Source organism: Haliotis rubra, unplaced genomic scaffold, assembly GCF_003918875.1.
Source record: "Haliotis rubra isolate DU_JTF1 unplaced genomic scaffold, ASM391887v1 Scf150, whole genome shotgun sequence".
In the NCBI taxonomy this organism is placed as follows: Eukaryota; Metazoa; Mollusca; class Gastropoda; order Lepetellida; family Haliotidae; genus Haliotis; species Haliotis rubra.
Window position 1 is genome coordinate 1,432,568 of NW_025765448.1, and position 19,996 is coordinate 1,452,563.

The 19,996-nt window shown below is 42.0% G+C and overlaps 1 protein-coding gene across 4 annotated transcripts in view; it reads right to left on the minus strand.

Moving 5' to 3' along the window:
- The window catches only part of LOC124270269 (choline transporter-like protein 4), a 67,112-nt gene that overhangs the window by 36,079 nt on the left and 11,037 nt on the right, over positions 1–19,996 (minus strand). Inside the window, exon 1 of one of the 4 annotated variants that reach the window (XM_046705305.1) lies at positions 5,219–5,847. The exons of the other annotated variants lie outside the window; for them this stretch is intronic. Within the exon in view, the coding sequence (XP_046561261.1) occupies positions 5,219–5,255 (37 nt within the window). The 5' untranslated portion in view covers positions 5,256–5,847. Of the gene's footprint in view, positions 1–5,218; positions 5,848–19,996 lie in introns of those variants that run through there. 4 annotated transcript variants of the gene reach the window in all.

Consider the following 19,996-nt stretch of genomic DNA (forward strand, 5'->3'; position numbering starts at 1 on the left):
AGCTTGAGCATCAATATACGCAATTGGGATATGATGACATGTGTCAACCAAGTCAGCGAACCTGAACACCCGATCCCGTTAGTCGCCTCTTACGACAAGTGTGGGTTACTGAAGACCAATTCTAACCCGAATCTTCACGGGTGGTGTGTGAGGTTGATATTTTGTTTCATTCTCTCTTTAGTCACACAATACCCCAGGATGTGGACAAAACCGTTAAACTGTGTCCGTTAATCTAAAACATCATGGAGTAACAAAATATAGTAATAAAAATATTAATAACAACAACTAAATCGTTAAACAATAGAAAATCTTAGCATCATGACATATTCCTAATGGTTGCTTCCAAGCAATTGTGGCAATGAGAGCAAGAAACAAATTCGATAAATATCATCGACTTATGCTTGGAGTGATTTCAAGGATTGCAAGGAACTGGCTACACCAACTGTCATGCTGCTTTAGTCGACAGCCGGCGCCCAGCTCAAGTAGAATACAATCACCGGGTCGATCGGAAAGTGATAGGCTACTTTGATGTTAAACATGAAAGTCTTCACAAATATGACCGACAGGTGGTTTAATTGCTGTTGGGAGCATTTGTCCAACGAATCCTGAAGGTAATAAATCGCGGATGACGTTGTCTGTCTCACCTGTAATGCAGGGGGAGGTGTGGCGTTATTTGGGTCACTGAGCGATTGCACTGTAACAGTGGCCGCCATTGTTACTGAATATATCGTAATTCCATGGCAGCTTGTTCTCAATAACATACTAGTATGTGAATAGCGACAGTATTCACAGTTGAAACCGTCCGATAATGCCGTCGGTTTCGGATAAAATAGATGCAAATTTATGTAAATAGTTTGGCTTTTTTGTTTGTTGTTAAAGGTCACATGCAACCAAAAAATCAAACATAATTAAAACACAATTATCACTTATTCATGACATATAATATACATTGCTGCTTACGAAAAAATATATAAACAAAATTATAAGCGTACAATCGCAAATCGAAAGTGCAAAATTGTGTACTTCGGTTTACTTCCCAAGAAGGTGTCCTCCCATTACGCAGACAGCCAGTTCGCAGACACCTTAAAACAACAACATTTACGGTTCAGTGAACAGCTTATCTACTACCTGTTACCTACACATTATAATGGAATAGTCCAAATAAAAACACAGGAACAAACTGAAGCTATATTATTTATTTGGAAAGATGGTCGAAAAGACAGTAATTTGAATTTTCATTGCTGCAATATAAAAAACAGTTTATTTATTAACAGGTTGTTTATTTTCATAAACATTTCGGTTTAACCTTCTAGTCTAACGGGAGTCGGTATCATCATATTGAAAACATTAGCTTAGCTATTAGAAATTGCGACACTGTTGTATCGTATAAATCAAATATAGATAAATGTGAACCTAAATATTATTCATTTGGGATAAAGAAGTTATATGTTTTGCACACAATATTAAGATATATGACGACTGCACTTAGTTACGATTTATTTAGAATAAATATTTAAAATATGACGCATCATGTCAATGTGGCCATGGATGTGAGAATGTTTTTCATTACCTCCTTGAATGTCCATTGTATACTACTCAAAGACATAAAGTGTTACAATCTTTAGAAAGTATTGTTTAAATTAGAACACTGATTGGTATTAATCGTATCTTACATGACAAAGCAGGTGTCTCATTTACTGCAAATAAGAATGTTTTCAAATATGTACATATCTATATCTCTCCAACAAAACGTTTTCTCAGTTAACTTCTGTTGTACATATGCTATTATTGGGAGGGGACGTTTCTATCAATAAACACAATCAAACCTCTCAGTGACAAACCTGTTTTTATATTCGATAGTAATTGATAGTAAAATCAATTTTGAGACGAGAAATCATTTAATCACAACAAAGTTCTATTTACCCACAATCAAACTTGTCAGTAACGAACCTGTTTCAGGCTCACCCTGCTCTACTCACTAGACAGTGGACTGTTCCATTATACCCGTAGGTGTTACCCTAATTAACCTTCTAGTTCAGTGTCTGTCAATTGGGTGTCTGTCAAATGGGTGTCTGTCAAATGGGAGATAACCCCCAAGAAACGAAGCAGCCGGGATACCGAACCCAGTCAGAGCGGGTGGGTGTGCACTCAAGTGTAACGGCTGGTTCATTTGCAGATGCCTTCACGGCTAATTGTGTGTATATATAGAGAGAGAGATGCTGGGTTTTGTTAATACATGCTCATTTTTTGTGTATAACATTTTGCAAACAACAGACATCATAACATGTCATGTGTTCAAGTATCACACCTGCCTGTCTGTGTAATTACATAATGTGAGAGAGACCGAACTCGGGCCATAAATCAATGCATTTTGTTTATGGTGTATAGCCTGATTGGTGTTAAGTTCAAATTGCATGTGGTCAGTGATCGCAGTTGTGTATTGAATATTGTCATTAGCAGACAGGCAGGCAGACACACAGGTGTCAATAAAACAAGACATTGAGTTTTGTCTGTGACAACGACATATCTATATCACAGTTAGAAATTCTGTCAACGCTAAATAATGACTGAGAAAGTGTCTCGGTAAGAAGAACGTGTGATGAAATAGACAAATGAAATTATATAAACAGTTAATTTACCGTCATAACATATAAAAAGCTCGCGCCTGTGAGATATCAAAACAGAACAAAACATTAGAAAAATAGCTCACACCAAAGCCTTCACCGAGTATTCACCCGTCAACCCGCTTCCAAGCTGCGCGAACCTATTTACTTGCGCACGTGCTATGAGCGCAGCCCAGCTGTTGAAACCCGTTTTCCCCAGAAAAGTCTGGGGAAAATTAGTGAAACGTTTGAACTCCGATTTCGCGCGTTTTTTTTCATCGCGTTATTTTTCAACTTTATAAGTTGAATTTGCATTTTTGACGATTTGTTTCGGTATGTCCGTACCGAAAGGTATCAGAATCTGCAAAGTTGTGTTTTACGTTGCATGTGACCTTTAAACGTTGCGGTCTGAAAATATCCGAGTTTGCACCAGACAATCCAGTGATCAACAGCATGAATATCGATCTTAAGCAATTGGGATACGATGACATGTGTCAACCAAGTCAGCGAGCCTGACCACCAAATCCCGTTAGTCGCCTCTTACGATAAGCATGGGTTACTGAAGATCAATTCTAACCCGGTTCTTCACGGGTTATGTATAACAGAAAATAACTATAACAGAAGATAAGCAAAGGTTAAAAGAGTCCATGTTAAACACAACCTGCCTCTAATAAAACTACAGGGTCTTAAGCAATCCGTTTAAAACATAATCATTTTACAGTTAAAACTTTATAAATGTCCTTTATAAAGACGAGTCTTTATTTCTGTGACAGACTATACGTATTTGTATTGTCCCAGAGGCTGGCAAACCGAAACTGTACGTCTCAGATGGTTTGGTGCTATGTTTGACTTTCAATAGAAAATATCTTAAGTTAGCGATACTGTCTTTAGTGTTTAGTGTTTAAAATATAAACTGTTTAGTGCTTTTAGTCAGCACACCCTGTTTAATTGTTCCACATGGTTGTATTTTTGTTAATGTAATTTGATTTAATACTTTGTAAAATAAATTGTAAAATACACATCTGATGATGGGTGTCGTAAACATATGGTCTTTGATTTCAGGAAGTTTGATGTTGGCGGCACAAATGTACACATAAACAAAATGGTACGTGTGATGGTTGCAGATTCCCTTGTCGGCATTGGACCCATATAGTCACAGAATTGACTAGCCACTGACTACTTCCAATTACAATAAGATCAATTATATTTAAACAAACTCAGTCCATGGACTTGTGCCCAGTGTACATGACCCTAGACCAGCTCTCCTCCCTGGCTGGAAATGCTATGTATACGTACTGACATTTGTTTATTCAGACGTCCGGATTAACGGGGTTACACTGTAGCATAATTCAGCGTCACGCTTTGTGATACTTAATGAGTGAGTGAGTGTGGTTTTTATACCGCTTTAAGCAATATTCCAGCAATATCATGGCGGGGGACACCAGAAATGGGCTTCACACATTGTATACTGTGCGAACGCTTTAACCACTAGGCAACAAGGGCTGATTAGGTTTGTTGATTGTATCAATATTCCATTAAGTGCAACTGGGGCGGTGGGGTAGCCTACTGGTTCAAGCGTCCGCTCGTCACGCCCAAGACCCAGGTTCGCCACTGATACTTAGTTGAAGCTGCTGAAGCTCTTAAGAAAATCAACGACGTTTTCATCGCATTTTACTTCTTGAATACTACTCATGCAGATTCAGTAAGTGCGACTCTTCAAATGAGTCAGTTTGAGGGAAACTATATACACTTCGGCGCTTTGTGGTGATGTGAATAGGTGAATTACTTACAATCATGTCTGCTTGTATACTGAGGGGTGTCAGTACTAATAGCTTTTATACATTATTCTACTTTTCGAACAGTTTTATTGTCTGATTCGGTCGAGTAGTGTGCCTGTATTTACTCTCCCTTTGGCAACACTTAGGTCATAAATACTCTGAATTTTACCATTATGCATTTGATTAAATCTCTTAAATACGGCCGGTACTAGGTAACAGCGTCCGGAATATGTAATTTTTACAGTGACGAATCATTTCAACAATTTCAGTTTGTATACGAAAGAGTGAGTGAGTGAGTTTAGTTTTACTCTGCTTTCAGCAATATTCCAGGAATATCACGGCGGGGGACACCAGAAATGGGCTTCACACATTGTTCCCAAGGGGTGGGAATCGAACCCCGGTCTCCGGCGTGACGAGAGATATAACATGAACGATGACAAACGTTGAAATGGAAGGGTAACGCTCGAAATTACCCAGGGCAGTTACACGAGAGTGAGGACATGTTGAAATTCGTCGAACCTGGGTCTTCGGCGTGACGAGCGAACGCTTGAACCACTAGGCTACCCCACCGCCCCGCATACGAAAAAAGAACACTGATACAATCAACCAGCCTCATCAGCCCTTGTTAGGGATGTGTCGAGTGGTCAGTACGACAATTGATCTAGCTATGATAATTCATACAGATGCAACAAGTGAGGCACAATGCTTTCAAATGATGGCAATATGGTAGAGATAGGCAACACCGTACGCTGAGTCACACCTTGAATGCAGTGTCTGTTTTCAAAAATATACGTTGATGCAAATCCTTCGCCAAAATGGCGAGTCAACGCGTCTTACCTTCGTCAACTGTCAACAAAGATGTCTCCGACGTCATGGCTATTGCTCTGTAACATTCGTTGTCAAAGTCGGCAGTCACGTGCAATCATCAGAACGCTGATTATCACTTCGCAAAGATAACGTTTATCACCTGCAGCAATTTCTCGCCAAAATAAACGTGTCGTCTGCTCACTCCATGTCAATTCATAAGCACTGAAGGACCCCGGGGTATTTGCTAAACGATGTCCGATGAAAAACTCTTCACGGAATAAATGAAGATTTTCTTCTTCAAAAGGGAAAGGTTTTTGATTTCAAATGTCGTCTGCCCAACCCACGTCTGCTCGCCGTTGCATCAACCACGTCTGCATAAGTCTCTAAATGTGTGACACAACCTGGCAAACTCTAATGTCCACTGTTTAACTATCTCCACACATTCTAAACGATCCTCACACAACGGTTCCAAGAAGACCACTGAAGGACGACGCTGTTTTCAACACTGACTTCTTAAGTCAAATAAATCTAAGGTCGCTCCCATTATGAAGATGACTTGAAAAATATATACATTGCATCCTAAGCAGAGCGTTAGAATCGTCCATGATGCCATTGATTGGAAGGAATAATAACTATATCCCACAGCTGTTCCCACAGAACGTGTCGTCTGCCGGTCTCTATCGATTCATGTGCATATAGATAGCAAAGTATTCGAGTATGTTATGCTAAAGCTTGTATGTACGTATAGATCATTAATATTTGTTCGTGAATCTGTTGATATGTTAATACTATAAAATGAGTAGAGTGAAGGATGCCTTAATTGTAGGTGGTTTTTTCTGTCAACGTGTCAACATTTAAAGGATAAATGAACAGGTAGTTCTATTCAACCTGGATAATTAACTGTTGTTCTGTGACTGTTGTTCTGGTTCTTATCAATGTCAGCATTGGTCCTTATACGCCACTCAACGTCATCAACCCGTTACAACACAATAATGTTCAATAATCAGTTCACTAGGTCTTAAGCGATGCTCAAAGTACGATTGAATATCAAATATAGAGTATAGTGAGTGAGTGAGTATGGTTTTACGCCGCATTTATCAATATTCCAGCAATATCACAGCGGTGGACACCAGAAATGGGCTTCACACATTGCACCCATGTGGGGAATCGAACCTGGGTCTTCGGCGTGACAAGCGAACGCTTTAACCACTAGGCTACCCCACCGTCCCCTTAACAACTTCAGAATGACGATGGTAACAACTTCAGAATGATTCGATGGTAAAATTAAATACTGGATTATATTCTGTTCAATATATCTCTGAGCTTTTCAGGAAAAATGAATGCAGTCATGTCAAATTCAATCGGAGACGAAAATCGACTGAATGCATAATACATATTTCAGAGTGAGTGAGTATGGTTTGAAGCCGCTTTTAGTAATATGCAAGCAATATCACGGCGGGTGGCACCAGACATGGGCTTCCAACCAATATTTTAGAAATGGGTTTTGAAAAATATACCGACATAGCACGAAAAACAAATAAATTACAGAACATAAAACCCGTTTATTCAATTAACTATACATTTTCATTAATATATAACTAATAATCTACGCTCGACTTTGACCGCCATGGTATTGTAATAGTAATCACCCCATGGTATACAGAAGAAATACGTATGCGATGAAAACTTTGGTTTTGTTCTCCATTAACGCACTGAATATCTAGACAGATGTGACGTACAAAAATAAACAAATAGCAATTCACGGGAAGCAGCGGCAAACGGCGTTTTGTTGAACCAGATATCACCATCATCATCATCATTATTATTTCTCGAAACCCCATCAACGGTGGTACATGAGACAAGTAGGAGCTTATGAAAACTATTCTAATATATTTTGCTAAGTTACGTAAAATGTTGGTTCTATTCGATTTGAGAAGGTTCGCCATCTTTAAGTGATTCGGCCATTGTTCATAAGGTAAGGGAGGTAACTGTTGTAAAGAACTTAATGTTATATAACCGCATTGATCTGTCGTGTTGAACAGACCCAACCACCGGTACATTGTTTACTTTCAGAGAGTGGACATGTTCCCTGACCTTTGTTTATTACCATGGTTGATATCGTATGACATAAATTAAAAACAGGAAACTATCAATTTTCTCCTCGGTTATTACATGGAGAATTACGTGTGTATAATGAGTACATGGAATGTGTGGCTTTACTAATGGCTTTCCCGCTTCGGTCAACTGGTTCAACCAGTATATTAGTCTACCACTGACGCTGAGTCACGAAAACAATATAACAACTGTCAAACACCGTTGTGTCGAAGTTAAAGGTACCTACATGGACACTTCGAGTTATCCAATGTTCGACATAAACGAGTGGTGACAGTGAAGCTTATACTTTGAGACAAACGTCAGTTCGACTCATTAAAGTTCGACACAACGGTGTTTGCATTGACAGTGATTTGGATTTTACGCCGCTTTTAGCAATATTCTAGAAATATCACGGCGGAGGACACCAGAAATGGGCTCCACACATTGTACCCATGTGGGGAATCGAACCAGGGTCTTCGATGTGACGAGCGAACGCTTTAACCACTAGGCTACCCCACCGCCCCTGTTTGCATTGAAGTTGAAAGGAAGACCCATTCTACCCTGCTACATTCAGGGCTTTTGCATTACAGAAAGCTCTGGTCGGAAGGAATGACAATTTAAGTCAGGGACTGTGAGACAAACCAACTCCTGCAATATGAAACCTTGGCGTTACACTCTGGCCATGCTTGTTTCGAGCTCGGGTAAGCTCGGTATATTTCGTGCCGCATTGGGTAATGCATTCAGCTGTTCACATAAATTAATATATTTTTAATACGCTAAGTATCTTTCACATGAAAGTTATTTCGTACGCAAATGACAGTCGTTTTTCACTTCATGTGGCAATGTTTATCATTGTAGTTAGAAACATGCGCGTTATATCGGGGTTCATGTTGTCGGTGTGTAATCGGACATCCCGTTACAAAGCGGAGAGAGAACGTACACACACAATCATGTGATAACGTAATGTTAGGCCTGAGTATGCTGGTGTAGGGCTGGGGTAGACAATATGTGTCAGGTTGGGTAACAGGAGTGGATAGTGAACAGATGTAAATCACAGCAGACATAGGTGAGTGAGTGAGTGAGTGAGTGAGTGAGTGAGTGAGTGAGTGAGTGAGTGAGTGAGTGAGTGAGTGAGTGAGTGAGTGAGTGAGTGAGTGAGTGAGTGAGTGAGTGAGTGAGTGAGTGAGTGAGTGAGTGAGTGAGTGAGTGAGTGAGTGAGTGAGTGAGTGAGTGAGTGAGTGTGAGTGAGTGAGTGAGTGAGTGAGTGAGTGAGTGAGTGAGTGAGTGAGTGAGTGTGAGTGAGTGAGTGAGTGAGTGAGTGAGACTACCTCTGAGAGAAAGCTCCATTTAAATCGATAAGAAGGGGATAGGAGATTCCGAAATGTCCATATTGCTGTCTAGAGTAAAATGTAAACATAAGATGTGCTACTTAATGCCTTAGACAATGAAAAAAGTTGGGAATGTGCAGATTTTGTTATTTTGATTCCATCAAGGTATGGTAATTTAGGATTCAATAACCTCTTTCAGGGTGTCAACACCTTGGCGAAGGAGTTTAGGGCGTGTGGGGAATGTGGGCCTGAGTACTTACTGGCTCATTAAGCTATTTTTATACGATACTAAACTTTCGAACTTCTCCGTCGAAATGCCCCATGTTATACACGTTTTGGGTTGAGGCCAGCACGCTCTTCCCTATGTTTAAGGATGGGTCACTGAATGAAGGTTAACCGCTGGGATATATGTGCTTCCATGAATAGTAGTTATTATATTCTTCATATGTTATTCATTCGACGTTTTATACATCGGAGGTTCCCGGCTAATAGATTTATCCATTATATGTAGACTAACAAGGAGATTTGTCAATAATTCCCTGGAACAGCCCTGCTAACTATTGTACCTGCTTTTAAAGATGAATAACATTAGCGGCAGATGTTGGAAATCAATAATACGAGGGACCTACAAACTGACGGACTCATCTGTTGCCTGCGGAGTGCTGTATTTACACTTGAACAACTGTTTGACTGGTGTGAGGGGACAATACTCAGCAGTATGTCAGAGTGTGAGTGAGTTCAGTATGACGCCACTTTTAGCAATATTACAGCACTATCACGGCAGGGTACACCAGAAATGGGCTTCACACATTGTACCCATGTTGAGAATCGAACCAGGGTCTTTGGCGAGGCGAGCAAACGCTTTAACCAACCGCCCCCATTATGATAGGAGAACCACGGTGTCCTGAGCTGGTAAACTAGTGGTTGACAGTATGAGTGACTAGCTGGAGAAGACATTCCGCCTGGAAATACATCACGGGACAACAGAGGATTACCGCTTCTCAACCCTACACAACCACAACCGACCCGCCACCACTCGACCAAACAAGCCCACTCCCGCACCAGCACACACAAACACCCCTCCCCGCACCACCACCACACGAACACACCCACCACCCCCCCTCTCTCTCTCTCTCTCTCTCTCTCTCTCTCTCTCTCTCTCTCTCTCTCTCTCTCTCTCTCTCTCTCTCTCTCTCTCCACACGACCCTCCAAACCCGCACCGTCACTCGACCCAACAACCGACACACACACCACCACCCGACTCCACCTCCCCACACCCCAGGCATCAGGGTCTGGGGGAAAGATGCCGCCCGCTCGCAGAGGTCTGTCCTATCTGTGTCCATATCATCCGGGCCTGATTCGTCATACAGGTATCAAATGTCTGCGCCAGGTGCCAACATGCTTCTACAAAGTGTGTCAGTCAACAATTTCGCCATGCTAAGAAAACTGCCACATCTGCTTCACTGAAGGAAAATAATTTATTGATGTTCTGTTTCAGCGACTTTTACCCTGGTTCTTATCAATGTCAGCATTGGTCCTTATACGCCACTCAACGTCATCAACCCGTTACAACACAATAATGTTCAATAATCAGTTCACTAGGTCTTAAGTGATGCTCAAAGTACGATTGAATATTAAATATAGAGTATAGTGAGTGAGTATGGTTTTACGCCGCATTTAGCAATATTCCAGCAATATCACAGCGGTGGACACCAGGAATGGGCTTCACATATTGTACCCACGTGTCAATCGAAACCGGGTCTTCTGCGTGACGAACGAACACTTTAACCATTAACCCCACCGCCCCTTTACTCAGTTTCAAATGACTTTCAATTTATGAGCGTTTGTCATATGTTGTTTCATAAGTATCGGGGGCGGTGGGGTAGCGTAGTGGTTAAAGCGTTCGTTCATCACGATGAAGACCCGGGTTCGATTCCCCACATGGGTACAATATGTGAAGCCCATTTCTGGTGTCTCCCGCCGTGATATAGCTGGAATATTGCTAAAAGCGGCGTAAAAATAAACTCACTCACTCACTCATAAGTACCGATGCAAAATCGAGACTCGTTTCCATGGCCGACAGAATACAAATTCGGGCTTACTTGGCGAAATACATAACCGACAAGTGACTATATTTTACTATATATTTTTTAACAGCATTCATTTTTACAAAATTTGTTGTTTATGTTAAAAATGGACATTTGGCATTCTTTCGGTGCCCTATGTTTCTCGCTTTGTTTATGGGCACTGCATATCGAATATCAGAACGAGAAAGTTTTTATTCATACTGCGGACAGTGATGGTCGTTTAAACTATAAAACATAATGAAACTGTAGAGTTATGAGTTATGAGTTATGCTATTTATATGGACCGAACCAGCCCAAGACGTATTTACTTTCTAAGCGTTTTTTATCTTTTTGTGGTGAAATCAAATTTCAAGCTCATTTAAAAATCATGAACTCAGTATTTTATTCCACTCTTTTTTACATGTTTACCAAAGTTTCAGCATCCAAATCCGAAATCTTCTTCCCCCTTCCATGTTTAACGTTTGTGTAAGGGGGCGTATAACGATGGCCAAGTAACGGCCAGTGGATCATAACGGTTCATTTTGTTCCTGCAAAAGTCATTTTACTACATCATCAATAGAAATTGATCAGAATTATCTCCCTTCATACGGATTCCGTTCCAGTTGGTGATTTTACCACAAACATTATCGTAATTCGCATACTTCAATAAAAACTTGACAATTTAAGCCATAGGATACCTTGAGGAAACGAAACTTTCGTGAATATCGTCGTTTAAGTGTCTTGTATTTTGTTCCTATAAAGTCTTAAACCTATGTTTGCAAAAAACACCTTTTCAGTTACGTTATTATTTCATTAGAATCTGTGTTTCTGTAAATACAAAGAACATATTTTATTAGACTAACAACTGGTCTCTGATATGAACATATTTTACAGAAAAAAGCTCATTGTAAAAACAAAATAAGATATAATGAAAAGGAGCCCTGAGCCTGGCCACATATTCTAGACTTGCGTGGGCTTTCTTGGATATATTTGCTTCAGGGTCTGTATGACAGACTATTGTTTTATAAAACCCAGGCACAACTCATGTCACGTCTCCAATTTTACTTTCAAATGAAATATTGTTTTCACTATTATAAAAAACTGTTGGACAGCATTCGTCACCACTCGGAAATGTTCGCTCGTCATGCCGAAGACCCGGGTTCGATTCCCCACATGGGTGCAATTAGACTAACAACTAGTCTCTGAAATGAACATATTTAACTGAAAAAAGTTCATAGTAAAAAATATATATATAATGAAAAGGAGCCCTGAGACTTTCTTCATTTTCAGAAGCTGAGGAAATCTAGACTTGCCACATTTTCTAGACTTGCGTGGGCTTTCTTGGATATATTTGCTTCAGGGTCTGTATGACAGACTAGGGTACAATGTGTGAAGCCCATTTCTGGTGTCCCCCGCCGTGATATTGCTGGAATATTGCTAAAAGCGGCGTGAAACAAAACTTACTCACTCACTCGTCATCACTCGGCCCGAACAGGCTTGTCCCGGATTAACACGAATTGGTCTCGAATGTCTGCTTGGCGCTACTCGGTTTGTCCCGGAACAATGGACGTGTTGGTCTCGAAAGCCTGCAAAACGCTCTGGAATAATACGAGGGGCAAGGCGCTTCTCGGCTTGCCCTAGAACAACACGTGTTGGTCACGAATGCCTGCAAGACGCTATTCGGTTTGCTCGTGAATAACTCGAGTTGTCACGAATGCATGCAAGGCGCTACTGGGCTTGCCCTAGGACAACACATGTTGTCTCGAATGCCTGCAAGGCGATATTCTGGTTGCCCTGGAATAACAGGAGTTGTTCAAGAATGCCTGCAAGACGCTATTCGGCTTGCTCGTGAATAACACGAGTTGTCACGAATGCCTGCAGGGTGCTCTGGAATAAACGAGTTGTCTCGAATGCCTGCAAGGCGCTCTGGAATAACACGAGATGCAGTGTACCCAGAATACAGGTGAGATTCTTCACGTAACAATGAGACACCCTGTAGCAGTTAAAGCCCTCGCACCTGTCATGGTTAATCTACCCAGAATACAGAGTTTCTTCCATGACAATGAGACAATCTGTAGCAGTGAAACACCTCGCAAAGTCATGGTTAACAAAGTATGTGAGCGACCAGGAAGAGTGATAACAGTTTCTTATCTGGGTACTTAATAATCGTCCACGGGGAACAAGCTATACAAGAATATTTATGTTTGTACTGTTGCAGCGTGAATGATCCGAGTGTTACTGGTGACCTTTGAGTAATCTTGTAAAAGCCTTAACGTGAACAGTTAAAGAAAAATGTATACCTTGTGAAAGTCAATCGTCTCTTTATTATGACTCTGCATGCGTTGCATTTACAGGCATGCCTTAAAGCCTATCACGCGATTTCGGGTTGTTGGGGTGTTGGGGTGTTACGTCAGTTGAGAGAAAGTGAGTGGGGAGGGTTCGGAGTGAATGAGTGAGTTGGGTTTTACGCCGCTTTTACCAATATTCCTGCAATATCACGGCAGGGGACACCAGAAATGGGCTTCACACAACACAGAGAGAGAGAGAGAGAGAGAGAGAGAGAGAGAGAGAGAGAGAGAGAGAGAGAGAGAGAGAGAGAGAGAGAGAGAGAGAGAGAGAGAGAGAGAGAGAGAGAGAGAGAGAGAGAGAGAGAGAGAGAGAGAGAGAGAGAGAGAGAGAGAGAGAGAGAGAGAGAGAGAGAGAGAGAGAGAGAGAGAGAGAGAGTAGAGATGAGAGAGAGAGAGGAGATGTCGTTTTGTAGTACTTGCCCACTTCATACCGAAATCAGGGGTAAATGTAGAGAGAGGGGGTGGCGTTTACCAGAGCAAGTAGGGCAAGGGTGTGTGGGGTGGGGGAGGAGTAACATCTAGAGAAGCTGAGGGTGACTGACCCTTATATCATAAGTATTCACCTGGATTAAGGGTGTAACAACGTAAATCAATACTGCACATGTCAGTACTGCACGATGACCAAGGGTCCACGTCCTGTGCAGACCCCAGCTGTACATCACAGTATAACTCCCTTCAGTAGCCCTGCCTATTGACGCCATTGTTGGTCTTGTTAATTGCAAAGCATACAGTTTACTGCGTTGCCAGGCGAGACAGTGACGCGCTTCGATTGATTTTAATGCATGATCATCTGTTTTGTTTTTGTGGATATTCAGCTGATTGAAGCTGATCTGATCGACCTGTTTCCAGCGTGCAGTATTTGGTTTGATGTATGGGGTAGGAGATATCATTCATGCTAAACAAATGGAGGTCATTAACTTTGTTTATCACAGAATGGCTTGTGTGGAAACCAATCATATTAACTGGATCTGGATCCGATAGATATGCCAGGTAGAACTACTTTTTTCAAGCTTTCACTCGTCAATGCAATGCCTTCTTTCTCAATAAACTAAAGAGTGAACTTTCAAATATGTGTTATCAAGCTGTTTCAGATTTGGAAGTATGTCATCATTCTTCCTGTATCAAAGTCTATTGTGGATCTTTCCGAGGTCAGAGTGTCCCCTCGCCTATATCAAAGTCTATTGTGGATCTTCCCGAGGTCAGAGAGTCCACTCGCCTATATCAAAGTCTATTGTGGATCTTCCCGAGGCAAGAGAGTCAACTCGCCTATATCAAGGTCTATTGTGGATCTTCCCGAGGTCAGAGTATCCACTCGCCTATATCAAAGTCTAGTGTGGATCTTCCCGAGGTCAGAGAGTCCACTCGCCTATATCAAAGTCTATTGTGGATCTTCCCGAGGTCAGAGAGTCCACTCGCCTATATCAAAGTCTATTGTGGATCTTCCCGAGGTCAGAGTGTCCACTCGCCTATATCAAAGTCTAGTGTGGATCTTCCCGAGGTCAGAGAGTCAACTCGCCAATATCAAAGTCTATTGTGGATCTTCCCGAGGTCAGAGTGTCCACTCGCCTATATCAAAGTCTATTGTGGATCTTCCCGAGGTCAGAGTGTCCACTCACCTATATCAAAGTCTATTGTGGATCTTCCCGAGGTCAGAGAGTCCACTCGCCTATATCAAAGTCTATTGTGGATCTTCCCTAGGTCAGAGAGTCCACTCGCCTATATCAAAGCTATTGTGGATCTTCCTGAGGTCAGAGTCCACACGCCTATATCAAAGTCTATTGTGGATCTTCCCGAGGTCAGAGTGTCCACTCACCTATATCAAAGTCTATTGTGGATCTTCCCTAGGTCAGAGCGTCCCTCGCCTATATCAAAGCAAATTGTGGATCTTCCCGAGGTCAGAGTGTCCACTCGCCTATATCAAAGTCTATTGTGGATCTTCCCGAGGTCAGAGAGTCCACACGCCTATATCAAAGTCTATTGTGGATCTTCTCTAGGTCAGAGAGTCCACTCGCCTGTATCAAAGTCTAGTGTGGATCTTCCCGAGGCAAGAGTGTCCACTCGCCTGTATCAAAGCAAATTGTGGATCTTCCCGAGGTCAGAGCGTCCACTCGCCTATATCAAAGTCTAGTGTGGATCTTCCCGAGGCAAGAGTGTCAACTCGCCTATATCAAAGTCTATTGTGGATCTTCCCGAGGTCAGAGAGTCCACTCGCCTATATCAAAGTCTATTGTGGATCTTCCCTAGGTCAGAGTGTCCACACGCCTATATCAAAGTCTATTGTGGATCTTCCCGAGGTCAGAGTGTCCACTCGCCTATATCAAAGTCTATTGTGGATCTTCCCTAGGTCAGAGAGTCCCTCGCCTATATCAAAGCAAATTGTGGATCTTCCCGAGGTCAGAGAGTCCACTCGCCTATATCAAAGTCTATTGTGGATCTTCCCGAGGTCAGAGAGTCCACTCGCCTATATCAAAGTCTATTGTGGATCTTCTCGAGGTCAGAGAGTCCACTCGCCTGTATCAAAGTCTAGTGTGGATCTTCCCGAGGTCAGAGTGTCCACTCGCCTGTATCAAAGCAGATTGTAGATCTTCCCGAGGTCAGAGCGTCCACTCGCCTATATCAAAGTCTAGTGTGGATCTTCCCGAGGCAAGAGTGTCCACTTGCCTATATCAAAGTCTATTGTGGATCTTCCCTAGGTCAGAGAGTCCACTCGCCTATATCAAAGTCTATTGTGGATCTTCCCGAGGTCAGAGTGTCCACTCGCCTATATCAAAGTCTATTGTGGATCTTCCCGAGGTCAGAGAGTCCACTCGCCTATATCAAAGGTCTATTATCAAAGTGGATCTTCCCTAGGTCAGAGAGTCCACACGCCTATATCAAAGTCTATTGTGGATCTTCCTGAGGTCAGAGTCACTGCCTATATCAAAGTCTATTGTGGATCTTCCTAGGTCAGAGAGTCCACTGCCTATATCAAAGTCTATTGTGGATCTTCCCGAGGTCAGAGAGTCCACACGCCTATATCAAAGTCTATTGTGGGATCTTCCCGAGTCAGAGTGTCCACTCGCCTATATCAAAGTCTATTGTGGATCTTCCCGAGGTCAGAGAGTCCCCTCGCCTATATCAAAGTCTATTGTGGATCTTCCCGAGGTCAGAGAGTCCACTCGCCTATATCAAAGTCTATTGTGGATCTTCCCGAGGTCAGAGAGTCCACTCGCCTGTATCAAAGTCTATTGTGGATCTTCCCAGGTCAGAGAGTCCACTCGCCTGTATCAAAGTCTATTGTGGATCTTCCTGAGGTCAGAGTGTCCACTCGCCTGTATCAAAGTCTATTGTGGATCTTCCCGAGGTCAGAGAGTGTCCACTCCTGAGGCAAGAGTGTCCTATATCAAAGTCTATTGTGGATCTTCCCTAGGTCAGAGAGTCCACTCGCCTATATCAAAGTCTATTGTGGATCTTCCCTAGGTCAGAGAGTCCACACGCCTATATCAAAGTCTATTGTGGATCTTCCCGAGGTCAGAGTGTCCACTGCCTGTATCAAAGCAAATTGAGGATCTTCCTGAGGTCAGAGTGTCCACTCGCCTATATCAAAGTCTATTGTGGATCTTCCCTGAGGTCAGAGAGTCCACACGCCTATATCAAAGTCTATTGTGGATCTTCCTAGGTCAGAGAGTCCACTCGCCTATATCAAAGTCTATTGTGGATCTTCCTGAGGTCAGAGAGTCCACTGCCTGTATCAAAGTCTATTGTGGATCTTCCTGAGGTCAGAGAGTCCACTCGCCTATATCAAAGTCTAGTGTGGATCTTCCTGAGGCAAGAGTCCAAAGTCTATTTTGGATCCCTAGGTCAGAGAGTCCATCGCCTATAAGTCTATTGTGGATCTTCCTGAGGTCAGAGAGTCCACTCGCCTATATCAAAGTCTATTGTGGATCTTCCCTGAGGTCAGAGAGTCCACTCGCCTGTATCAAAGTCTATTGTGGATCTTCCCGAGGTCAGAGTGTCCACACGCCTATATCAAAGTCTATTGTGGATCTTCCCGAGGTCAGAGAGTCCACTGCCTGTATCAAAGTCTATTGTGGATCTTCCCGAGGTCAGAGAGTCCACTGCCTATATCAAAGTCTATTGTGGATCTTCCCTAGGTCAGAGAGTCCACTGCCTGTATCAAAGAGAGTCCACCCGAGGTCAGAGTGTCCACACGCCTATATCAAAGTCTATTGTGGATCTTCCCGAGGCAAGAGTGTCCACTCGCCTATATCAAAGTCTATTGTGGATCTTCCCTAGGTCAGAGAGTCCACTCGCCTATATCAAAGTCTATTGTGGATCTTCCCTAGGTCAGAGAGTCCACACGCCTGTATCAAAGCAAATTGTGGATCTTCCCGAGGTCAGAGTGTCCACTCGCCTATATCAAAGTCTATTGTGGATCTTCCCTAGGTCAGAGAGTCCACTCGCCTATATCAAAGTCTATTGTGGATCTTCCCGAGGCAAGAGTGTCCACTCGCCTATATCAAAGTCTATTGTGGATCTTCCCGAGGTCAGAGAGTCCACTCGCCTATATCAAAGTCTATTGTGGATCTTCCCGAGGTCAGAGAGTCCACTCGCCTATATCAAAGACTATTGTGGATCTTCCCGAGGTCAGAGAGTCCCCTCGCCTATATCAAAGCAAATTGTGGATCTTCCCTAGGTCAGAGAGTCCACACGCCTATATCAAAGTCTATTGTGGATCTTCCCGAGGCAAGAGTGTCAACTCGCCTATATCAAAGTCTATTGTGGATCTTCCCGAGGTCAGAGTGTCCACTCGCCTATATCAAAGTCTATTGTGGATCTTCCCTAGGTCAGAGAGTCCACTCGCCTATATCAAAGTCTATTGTGGATCTTCCCGAGGTCAGAGAGTCCACTCGCCTGTATCAAAGTCTATTGTGGATCTTCCCGAGGTCAGAGAGTCAACTCGCCTATATCAAAGTCTATTGTGGATCTTCCCGAGGTCAGAGTGTCAACTCGCCTATATCAAAGTCTATTGTGGATCTTCCCGAGGTCAGAGTGTCCACTCGCCTATATCAAAGTCTATTGTGGATCTTCCCTAGGTCAGAGTGTCCACTCGCCTATATCAAACTCTATTGTGGATCTTCCCTAGGTCAGAGAGTCCACTCGCCTGTATCAAAGTCTATTGTGGATCTTCCCGAGGTCAGAGAGTCCACTCGCCTATAATATCAAAGTCTATTGTGGATCTTCCCGAGGTCAGAGAGTCCACTCGCCTATATCATAGTCTATTGTGGATCTTCCCGAGGCAAACGCGTCCACAGCAATATGCCAAAGGAGGGAAAGGTATAGTTTCCATACATTTAATTCTATGACAGGGGAAGGTCAAAATACATCACTGATTACATCAGATGGTAGAAGTCACAGTTTAAGTCACTGATGCTAGTTCATCATCATCATCATCATCATCATCATCATCATCAAATTCTTTATTACGTATGAAGGCCACAGGCCCATACAAGTCAAAACATTGGTTACACAACAGTCTCGTTTCCTGTTGACTAGGTCCCGTCCTATAGCGCAACTTAGTACAATAACCAGTCCAGAAGTTTGAGACCAATTCATTTAACTGGATACATAATTATTAATCAATATTATTTGATACATCTAACCACTTGTATATTGCAACACTACGCTCCTTCTAATCCTTGCAAACAAATCGTGCAGCGGGCTCTGTAGTACAGCGAGCTCTGACAAACGGAAACCTGGAAATCGTGGCAATCTCAAAACGAGACTCTCCCGCTAGAAAAGTTTGGCGGTGTGGTACGGACTTGATATTATATCAATCACATTGTGCGTTACAGTACTACATTGAAATAAGCTTCCAAAACACATCACAGGTGTAACCAGTGAGCCAGATGCATTGTGAATCATTTTACGACCTCATCAACCAGGGGCAGTCTGTGACGTCTTAGTTAAGGGTCATGCTGCCTACACCTCGCCATAAAATATAGTCATACGATTTTATTAAAGTTTAAAATTACAATTCATTGTAAATACCATTTTCTTATGAAACAAGGAATTGGAATTCAGTGTAACCATAGTTGTTAGTTGTCTATTTTCACTTTCACACGAGAAAATTCGGATCGGCTGAAAAGTAGGTCATTGTCTGAATAGGTTAATGAGACTCATGTTTCGGTTTGACATATTAATATACATATTCGAAACAGGTATGAAAACAGGAAACAATTTCTTTAAAAGATTTAGCATTTACCTGTCTACCTGAGTAGATTTTCTTACACCCCAAGTCAAAAATTTCAGTAACATATACCGGTATATGTACATGTATAGCTGTAATGGATTTTGTTTAATAATTTTAATACCTATTTCTATTTTTCTAACTTTTCTCTTATTTTGTATGCATAATAGATAAAACGAACTAGATTATTTATGTCTTCAGTTTTGTTTTGTTTAAGGATATTTCTAAATGATACCATATTTACTTGCAAATTCTTAGGCAAAAATCTATCCCGAAGATCTTTATAAGCTGGACATTTCAACAAAAAGTGATATTCATCTTCTAAATCTACTTTACATGCAGGACAATTTCTTTGAGATACATCAATATTCTGCCACCTACCTACGTTATTCTTTAAACATAATACACCAGCTCTGAATTTGACCAATACTTTACGGAATTTATATTCCAAATTTGAAGACAGATACCCCTTAGGCTCAAGAAGACTCTTATATTTTGCATATAACGTATAACGTGAATTGTTTGCAAGAGTAGATGTCCAATTCTGGTAAAACATATTGATCAAGCGTTCTTTAAAAATGTGAATAAAAAGCGCACGGATCACCAACAGCTGGTGAAAACCAGACAAATCCAAAGCCGTGTGAGCAAAGTATATGGCGGATCTCAGACGCCCATGTGTGGTACCCAGCAGTATCTAGGTAGTATAACATATTATATGCCTTTTTCGGAATTCGTCCATCAT